Here is a 10,461-nt window from a genome sequence, read left to right on the forward strand (position 1 = left end):
TACACAAAATAATTGAGTAGATGACAATAAGTTGGATGAAATGTGTTTTGTTTGTTTATAATAGGTCAAATATATAGATAATAATTATGTCAATGGTATGAATAACAAGATAATTTCCTAGTTTAATTGAGCCTAGGTAAGTGTTTACTTAAATATACATATAGCTGGATATAGTCCACAGGGTCTAGGATTTGCATATATATTGCGTTATCTGAATCTTCAGTTATTTGCTCTTCTCATTCGCAATTTCCTCCAGTTTCTCAATGATCTTATTCATGTCCAGATCCTTGGCGATCTTCAGATACATAGTCTTACGCACTTCATGAAATGATGCCCAGGCCGGCAGCTCCTTGACCAGCAGTTTCAGATGCGATTCAATCTCCTGCGGCGTCAGATTAGCCCGGAAACTGTTTTGTATTTTCTTGATGATAATCTCGAGGGTAAGCACGCTCTTGCGTTCCGTAACGAATACGTTGCGCAGATGACGCGCCAAATCCGGTAGACGCGAATAATTGGTAGCCTCCTGATCCTGCGATGGTCGACGCGTCATCGCGTCCAATGCTTTGGCTGCCTGTTTGGCCCGTATTCTGTCAATTAACGATTTGGGCAAACCCTTCAGCAGATTGGACGTGGCATCATTATTTGTCGTGGCCGTACACTCTTTGACCGTGGGCGTGGCAGTGGAAGTTTCTGTTGTGGCTTTGGTGGCGTCTATTGCAGTTGATTTTGTTGGCGTCGTCTCGCTGGGTGCGATTTGCTGAGTGAGATCTGCAGCTGCAGCATTTGCTTGGCTCCTATCCGCCTCCAGCTTGGCCTCATAGCGGTCCATTACGCGCTCCATGGGCGTGGCGCAATTGAAGAGATTGCGTGCCGTCGAAAGTATATCCTTGGCTGATGAATATTTCTCCACGTTCGGCGGTTGCGGCAGCACACCGAGCTCCACCTCGCTGCAGCTTTCCAAATCGAATTGCGGATGCCAACGTGTGAGCGCCCGGGTAATGATAATCGGTGGATCCAGTGAGCGTACAAACTTGTCATGCTCCTCCATGACACGCTGCAGCAACAGTCTCTGGAATTTCTGCATGCGCGCGGTCATGACGTGTGGATTCATGGACGTCGACAGTGCCGACGCGAGCACATCGTCTTCATTGATTTTGTTGAGGCGCTGCTGTTCCGGCAACTGCTCCACATTGGGACTGATGACCAGCTGAAAGTAATCAGCCTTGGAGATTGAGCCAAAATTGCGTGTTTTCATCTGTGAGTAGATGAAAGCATCCGGATAGACGTGCTTGATCTGCGCCAGATGCATTTCCGTAAAGTTCTTGCGCAGCATACGCTGCACCGCCGGCTTCAGCTTCTTGAAGGTAATGCATTCCTTGCGATTGTGGAACATGGCCACCACCGAGTCCACAGCCTTGAAAACCTCCAGCAAATGACGATACTTGTACGGCAAGGGCAGCTGACCGGCTTTGCTCGTCTCGGCGAGGCTGGCAAAGCGCTTATATGCTGGCGGCTCCAGCAGCTTGCCTGGCGAACCATTCTTGGCCGGACTAAAGAGCAGACGCTTCGAGACGTCCGTGTGCCGCGGTGACATCAACTCATGCTTGTCCGGTGTGGGTGGCTGCAGCTTCGTCGGCGTCTTGAATGTCTTCAAGGGGCTGTAATGGTCAAAGGAATGGCAAAAATTAGTTTGTTTTCTTTAGCTATTGAAAATAAAGTTTAAAGAGGTTCCATTAATGCTACGAATTGTGCCTGCCATTTATGAATTCTTTTATATTGATTTTATAATATAGAAAACAGTCCTTGTACTTTTAATTTTGGTCGATGACATGATATTAGGTATATGATAAGTAGTTAGAGGAATGAAGAAATATGTAAACTGTACTATAAAATATTAAAGATAGCTTGTGGTGGTAGCAATAACAAGTTTCATACGGATCTCCTTAGTTATAATCTTAACACACATTCTGATCAGAGAAAACTTTTGTCAAAAGGTATTTGTGTAGCCAAATGCCGCTACAGTTAGACCTATGCCCCGTAAGGATATTAACAACCCTCTAAAAACATGGAAATGAAAAGCCGTTACAATATTTCAGAGCTACCTGAGTCCGAGAGTCAAACACATTCCCATGCAGGCGAAGCCGGGCAACGTTAGTGTACAGAGAAACAACCCCCGAAATGATGGGAAGGTCAGGCAAGAAAGTAACGTCTGTTGGCGAAGGGTAAACATAGCGCTGCGCACATGCAGCTACACACGCATGTGTGTGTGTGTATTGTGTGTGTGTGGATTGCTGTAAGCAAATGCAGCATAAATTCAAGTACACATGCATATGGACTGATGTTTCATAGATCACAACGTCACGCTGCGACAACAACAACAACAACAAGCTTGGCCAAAGAAATGCAACTTCAGCAATTGGACGCTTGAATAATAGCCCAAGCAGATTGCACTTATCGCTGCGGCTGGTTCTTCGCCACAGCAACAGACATGCCCAGCCCCAGTGCGACCTCGATAGCAATTGCTTTACATACGTATATATATATAAATAATACAAAAAAATGGAAAAAGTAAATTTTGTTAATGATGTTACCCGGATTTTTGCTGCATATGTTTTTGTTTACGTTCGTTTCTAGGCCATAGCCACAAGCGAATATTAAATTATTGTGGCAGGCGCAATACTGTATGTACATGAGGAACGCATCTCACCTGGTCAGCACCTCCAGTTCGATGGTATCGAACTCCTTGAGCTGCACTGTCTTGGCGGGCTTGGCTGGTGATGGTCCCGCCTCGCGCAGCCTGCGATTGCGTTCCTCCTGCGCCTTGCGCTGCTGCTCCAGCTGTGCCTTGCGCGCCAGCACGGCCTTCAGCTCCTGCATTTTGGCGCTGCGCGATACTTTGGTCTTGATCTCGTCGAAGGTCAGGCCACGCTTGGCCAGATCTATGTGCTTTATGGGCGAGGCATCCTTGATGATCTGTTTGGTGGGCGTGCGCATGCCACGCTGCGCATTCTCCGCATTTTGCTTGGCGGCAAACGTCAGATTCAACTTGGGCGTCTGCTCGTTGATGATCTGTGCCACATCGCTCGCCTTGCTGGGTGGTTGCTTGCGCGGTGAAAGGTTACCCTTGCGTATGAACTGTACAAGTTTTGGCTGCTTGATGTTTGCCTCAACCTTGGCTGACTTCTTTCTGGTCTCCTGAGACGGTGTGCTTGGCTGTACGCCAATAAGTTTGATGGTGCGGCCCGATCGTGTGCGTATGCCACTTTTAAGTGCATCCATGTCCACATCCTGATTTGTGGAAGCGCTCGGAAGCGCTATATTTTGTGGGGCAGCAACTTCGACTGGCTCTGCGAGACGCTGCAACGAGTAAGTAAAGGCAACTGGATTTGAGTCTCAGTTTTGCAAATAGAAAATGGCCGCAGGACGCTGCATGCCACATTTTACACACACACACACACACAGTCACAAGGCAGCAGCAGATACAGAAGTATCTACAGGAATGCTTGCTGCACTTTTATTTTCTCTTGCACTTGGGCCACGTTTTTATGATTAACCACATGGTTCACCCACTTACCCTGGTCTTAATTGTGGTCGCATCATCCACGGCGGCACGTTTGCGATTGCTAAAAAATGCAGCTACCGATGGCTGGGCCATGATTGCAATTTGAATTAAATGCTATGCTTATGGGCTTGTTGTATTTGCTTGACAATTTCACTCTTGGCACGTCTGGTTGTTGGCTCTGTGGTATCTCACTATTGCTTTTTTCTTATTATATTTTCATACACGTCTTGCCACTGCCACTGCTCAAATTACAACTGGGCCACGGCGATGCAGTTTCCCTCCAAATGTTCGGCGACGCGCCAAATTATTTTCGCGCCATTTCAATCGCTCGTGTGTTGCAAAGCGCTGTTGCACAGCTGTTGGCTAAAGGTGCGTTTTACAGCACTGCACAAGAGGGTAGCATTTTGCGTAGTAGAAATTTAGCGAAATTTAGGAACCGGTTTAATAGCATATCCGGCACATATTTTGGCCTTATATTTCAATTGTTATTACTGCTCACGTTTAAATCGAGCAGCAAATCTATGTTTCTCGCACTTTGCAGCAGTCAGCTGTTCCGGGCCAACCAACGACAACTTGACAATTTAGCGATATCTCGAAAGCGTGTGCAGGCATCGATCGATATCGCTGTTGTAAATATCGATATTTTATTTCTTGTTAGTGTGCCACACCAATATCTGTCAAATCCCTTATGAATTTCCTTATATATTTGTTCCTTTTTAAAAATTATGTGTTTTGCAATTTTTATAAAAGGTTAACTAATTTAATGTATTGCAAACTGTTCTACATAACAGCTGATTTGAAGTCTATCTGTAACGTTTACCAACTCTGAACACCAGTGTTGTATTTTGGGTAGTAGATTTTTCCACTCGCGGATTTATAGGTGCGCAGCAACGTTTTGGCTAAAAGTCCATGCGTTTCACCACAAAATGTCATTGGATTAGCATGCAGAAACGTTTAAAGTCATGTAAGTTGACATTACAAATTAAGAATACGCTAATTTGTAAAAAGGCAGCTCACCTAAACGCTAAATCAAATGTGTGCTACGGTTACTGTGCAAGCGAGCAGGCATTAGGGCTGTTTGCTTGTGTGCGTGTGTGAGTGAGCACACGCTAGAATTGACAAGGCGACAAGTGTTGCCAACTTAGCTCGTTTCTCAGTCATACTTCAGATTCGCACCATTTTTTTTCACAATTTTTTAGGAACATTTTCAGGCATTTTATTCATTGTAAACGTTATGTAGATTATTCTGTAATTTTAAAAAAAGTGACTCAAAATTACACGAGTTACTCGTGCACAGTGCGCAGTGCAGGCAGAACGTTTCAAGTTGGCAGGGCCACTTTGGCATAATTTCGCTCTCCAAGCATTGTTTGACTTTATTTTTCTTTCTGCGAATGCAAGACGATAGATACGCTGCGATAAGTTGCCGACCAAATTGCACGCACGTTTTCTTTCTTTTCGCATTGCTGAAATCATAACACTAAAATCAAACAAAGTGGCAGTAGCAGCTGCAGTGACAAATTAGAACAAGTGGGAGCCCGAGGCAAGTAGACGATTGGCTGAGCTTGACGAAGCCCAAGCATAGACAAGGCGTGCGCACGCCAACAACAACAACAACAACAACAGCAACCACAGCAACAATAATACGTACAATACAAATGTAAAATTTTTGCATTGCCTTATTGAGATTTGAGCACATTTTTGTTGTTATTTCTTCAACAGCTGTTACACTTGGTGAAAATTAGCGGAGGCGAGCGAACGACACAGCGATAAATAAAAAGCGAATAACAAAAAGCGATTAGCAATAACAACAACAACAACAACAACAACATGAATTCAAAAGCTGACGTCAACCGCCGCGTTTTGGCTATACAAGCGAAGAAGAAGCGGCATAGGAACAACAAGAAACGCGGCAAGCAAAATGCAGCAAATGGAGCTTCCGTCCAAGAAAACCAACAACAACCGCAACAACAGCAGCAACAACAACAAAACAGAAGCGGCGACAACTGCGCTATGCCCGCGACATCAGCAGCAGCAGCGGCAGCGGCAGCACCAGAAAATGCTAATAATAGCCACACAGAGGGCGCCAGCAAGTTTGAACTGCATGTTGGCAGCGCTGGCGGCGCTGTTAACTCGAAATCTGTGGCATCCTTTAGCAATGCCACTGCGTCCACATCGAGTGGCTCGGGCAATACGCCCGACACCCAGTCGCAATCGAAGTCGAAGAACAGCATGCACAATCAGCAGCCACCGCGTAGTTCGTCCAACGAATCGGAGGAATCGGAAATGAACAGCGAGAACGAGGAGCAGGAACTTAAAGAGGATTACTGCAAGGGCGGCTATCATCCGGTTAACATTGGCGATTTGTTTCAGGGTAAGTTTCCATACGGCGATGTCACCTGTTTGCACCTCACACCCAGTCACAAATACCAGTAAAAATTAACAACAAAGAAACAATACAGTTATATAGCACGCCATTTTTATATGCCCTACCTGAAAGCGTTTACATGCTCTTATCACGATTTGTGCAACATTTTTTGCTCTATAAAATGGAAAATGCATTCCTATTGGTAATTTCACCAATTCCACCTGTTCTCGCTGCAAAATTTGTGGGTTAGAGTTGAACGGATTACAAAGTAATAACTGTTAAGTACAGGTCAAAGTTTAATATTCGTTCTATTTGCACAAATTAGCTAATTTTATTATCAACTAAAAATTCAGATATATGTTCCATTGACACGCTTCCTGTGTTTCGACTCCTTTTGTCGTTTTATCAGAATTTGACTAATTCGATTATTCCTCTTAGTTTTTATTTTTATTTTACAGTTCACAGTTGATTGCTTTAATTGATATATTGATTTTGTTAGGGTATTTAAGCTTCGTTGCGTGGCAGACAACAACCTTGTTGTTTATTTAGTTGAATTTGAATAATTCCTGTTTAGGCCACGGCACAAGACTCATTTCTGGTCTGGCTGCATAGAACATGACCCAAAACGCAGTCGTTTTCCTGTTGTTTTAGGGGCAACCGTCCTCCAAACTGATTGTGTTGGGTAGCTGTTATTGTTGTTGCTGTTGTTGTTGTTATTGCCTCACACAACAACAGGTTGTTAATCTGGAACGCCCCTTTATATAAACAGACACATCTGCTTTTGTGTGTGTGTGTGTCTGTTCGCGCTCAAGGGTTGTTTATGGGGTGGGGCAGTTCGAATTTGGCTGGCTTTGCGGTTGCTGCTGGCGACATGACTGCCACGTTTTGATACTGTGGCTGCCACCAGCAGCAGCTGCCCCACCCGCTGCCTCACCCAGCCACAGTTTAAGCCTTCACATATTGTTGGGGGATGGGCGGGCGTGCGTTTGTTTCCGGCAAATGCTTTTGTTATGTCAAATGATGTGCATAAAGCACATTTTGGGGGATTTATAATCAAAGAAAATACCGCTAACCTTTTGCCTGCGATAAGGCACAGTTCCGTCCAACGATAAGAGACCACAGACATTGCGAATATTCTACTTGCTTATTAACTAATCAGACTCTATATACGCATATGTATCTATATACATTATATACAATGAGCACAATGCCAATTTGCGCTATGAGAATGGCCCAGCTGACAGTCCTCAATGCGCTCTGAGGGCGCATTTAATTGAATGTGCCCCCAAGAGCAGCTCATCGTGTCCATTTAGTTGTCCGGCTGTGTGCGGTGCGACGAGTTATTGCAATGGATTTATTGCCATCAAAGGCAAACATTTGTGATTTCATTTTTTTGATTGGTGCACTTTAAAAACCTTTTAACGCATGCTGGTGAAATGCCCGACCGACTCTAATCGAATTTTCATTCACAGGTCGCTATCATGTCATTCGCAAATTGGGCTGGGGACATTTTTCCACTGTTTGGCTCTGCTGGGATCTGCAGGAGAAACGTTATGTGGCCATTAAGATTGTCAAATCGGCGCAACATTTCGCCGAAACGGCCAAGGATGAAATCAAGATACTCAGAACGGTGCGCGAGACGGATCCATTGAATCCACGTCGACAGAAGACAGTTCAAATGTTTGATGATTTCAAAATCACCGGCGTTAACGGCACGCACATCTGCATGGTCTTCGAGGTGCTGGGCGACAATCTATTGAAGCTCATACGCAAGTCCAATTATCGTGGCATTCCCCTGGAGAATGTCAAGAGTATAACACGCCAGATCCTAGAGGGTCTAGACTATTTGCATGACTGCTGTAAGATCATACACACAGACATTAAGCCGGAGAATGTCCTGTTGTGTGTCGATGAGCCGCATGTGCGTTCGCTGGCCGTTGAGGCGACGCAATTGTATTGCATGAACTCCAAGATGTATCCATCGTTGGTCAGTCGTGCGCCCAAGGAGTATCGCGAGCCGCCCATCACCGGTAAGATGAGCAAGAACAAGAAGAAGAAGCTAAAGAAGAAGGCCAAGAAGCGCATGGAACTGTTCAAGAAGCAGCGCGACTACTTGGAGCAAGCTGGCGGCGAGGAGCAGCATCAGCAGCAGCCCGATAAGCATGCCCAAAATGGAGATGCAGGCGGCTCGGATATCGAGCATGATGTGGACGGCGACGATGTGGAGCCAATGCAGCTGACCAAACCGGATCCCGATGAGGATGATGGCGATGATGAGGAGGCTGTAGAACAGCCTGTGCTGTCCAAGCTGGCTAACGAGGCGAGCGCCGGTGATGCTGGCCAGAATTCATTAGAGGAAGGTGCTGAGAAGGCCAAAAAGAAGAAGAAAAAGAAGAACAAGAGTAAGTGGCAAATCACTGAGTATTAAGCTTTATACTAATTGGTATTCATTTGCCTATTTTCCATTAATCAGATAAAACGAGTCAGCAGCAATCTCAGCCGCAGGAGAACTCCACCAGCAGCGGCGACAGCAGCAGCGCCAGCGCCTTGAAGAGCTCGAACACGAACGGCAGCAACAGCAGCCACTCAACCAGCACGCTTAAGGGACAATCAAATGGTGCCGCCGGCGGCAATAAGAAATTGTCACGGCCCAAACAGGAGCAGCAGCAGCAGTTGAACAACAACCATTCAAATTCGAAACAAAACTCGAATAGCAATTCGAAAATCTCAAATATCTCCATTGAGCGCTCCTCGTCGGCCAACGGTGGCCCGTACTCGGAGCCGCTATTGCCGCCACCACCACCGCCGCCTCCGTTGTCCAAGCATCGGCTCAATAAGCGTGATCCCGCGCTGGAGGCCTGCAATGTGCATGTGAAGATTGCCGATTTGGGCAACGCTTGCTGGGTGGACAGACATTTCACCGAGGATATACAGACGCGACAATATCGCTCGCTGGAGGTCATACTGGGCGCTGGCTATGATACCTCGGCGGACATCTGGAGCACCGCCTGCATGGTATTTGAGCTGGCCACCGGTGATTATCTGTTTGAGCCGCATTCCGGCGATACATATACACGCGATGAGGATCATATAGCACACATTATCGAGCTGCTTGGTCCCATACCACGACAAATTGTGTTCCGGGGCACGTATGCACAGCAGACGTTCAATCGAAACGGCGAGCTGCGCAACATAACCGGGCTAAAGCCCTGGGGCCTCATGGATGTGCTGGTGGAGAAGTATGAATGGGCCAAGCGTGATGCGGAGGCGTTTGCGGCGTTTTTAAAACCGATGCTGGAATTCGATCCGGAAAAGCGTGCCACAGCTGCAGAGTGTTTGCAGCATCCGTGGCTTAGATAAGATACGATGCAGCCTGGTTGTTGGCTGCGAGCCAGCCAGCCAGCAGGAGCAGCAGTAGCAGTAGCAATAGGAGCAGCAGCAGCAGCATCATCCGAGCATATGCAGTCAACGGCATCTGTGGCCACACTGGCCTCCATCTCATCCATTGCATCCACTTCGGCTTCGGCCATGGCGGCATTGCGCGCACGTCCCTATCTGATCGCCCCATACGTGGCCACCGCCTCCGCACCGCCCACACCACAGCCGCATGCTGCCCATACCTTGTCCAGTGCACGCACAGCGCCCGCAACGCCAACACGTCAGCGCTTCGGAGATAGTGAGCAATCGTCATCGCATAGCCATTATCCGCACCATATCGATGTTGATAGTGTGCAGGATTTTGGACTGGCCATGGCCATGGAGGAGCTGCCGCCGCAATACAGCAAGCCCAAATCTCAGCGCTTCTTTTGGCGCAAGGCCCTCAGACGCGTCTTCCAGCGCCGCAAGTGACGTCAACTGCGCCGTCGACGGCAAGACTTGCCACGTTGGCGTCCACGTCGTTGCCGGCGGCGCACGCTGGCCGAACGTGTGCGCCGCATATGCGCCTGCTGTGCCTATGGCCAGGTGTTGTTGCGCAACGCCCGCCTCGCGCTGCTCAGCTGCATTCGTTGGCGCACACGTGGCAACATACGCAACAACAACTTTTACTTTAGCAATCACTAAAACAATAATAACAAAAGCAACTGCAAATGCTCTGCTCTGCACAGGCACACACATAAAACACAAACCACACACACACACACACTGACACCTTCCTCCCACACACACACACACACACACACACACAAATGTTAAACTAAAATGTTAATGCGAAATCTGATTTAGTTGTTAAAGCATATGCACCTAATTTATTTCCTTGTGTTTTACACCGATTAGACAATTTTTCCTTTGATACAATTATGAAATTATAAGCATTACATTTTCCTAACTTTATTCTCTACATAATTATTATTTTATTTTCTTTATTGATTGCTTTTTTATTTATTTCTGACTCTGTAAATAGGGCAAAAGCTTGGCACAGCTCATTTTTTTTATTATTATTATTCTCTTTTGTTTTAAACGATCTCCAAGTTTTTATTTTTATTTTTTTTGTTTAATCAACAAAGAAAACGAAAGAATGAAACAGGTTTTTAAT

At 46.3% G+C, this 10,461-nt stretch overlaps 2 protein-coding genes across 2 annotated transcripts; one reads left to right on the forward strand and one right to left on the reverse strand.

The window, feature by feature from the left end:
• Positions 1-31: 31 nt before the first annotated feature.
• On the reverse strand, positions 32-4,029 carry dup (double parked). The gene is made up of 3 exons (XM_064687980.1): positions 3,575-4,029; positions 2,708-3,357; positions 32-1,658 (listed from the first exon to the last, which is right to left on the reverse strand). The coding sequence occupies exons 1-3, from the start codon at positions 3,653-3,655 to the stop codon at positions 224-226; spliced, it is 2,166 nt and encodes a 721-aa protein (XP_064544050.1). The 5' UTR covers positions 3,656-4,029; the 3' UTR covers positions 32-223.
• A 335-nt stretch (positions 4,030-4,364) lies between these two features.
• SRPK (SR splicing factor protein kinase) lies at positions 4,365-10,259 on the forward strand. Its single transcript, XM_064687978.1, is given in 4 exon segments — positions 4,365-4,526; positions 5,282-5,933; positions 7,400-8,329; positions 8,401-10,259. Coding segments are annotated over 3 exon segments (3,063 nt in total). The 5' UTR covers positions 4,365-4,526; positions 5,282-5,389; the 3' UTR covers positions 9,990-10,259.
• The last annotated feature ends 202 nt before the right edge of the window (positions 10,260-10,461 follow it).

Source organism: Drosophila montana, unplaced genomic scaffold (assembly GCF_035044405.1).
Source record: "Drosophila montana isolate Dmon_TW-CO22-7 unplaced genomic scaffold, ASM3504440v1 contig_3200_1, whole genome shotgun sequence".
Classification (NCBI taxonomy): domain Eukaryota; kingdom Metazoa; phylum Arthropoda; class Insecta; order Diptera; family Drosophilidae; genus Drosophila; species Drosophila montana.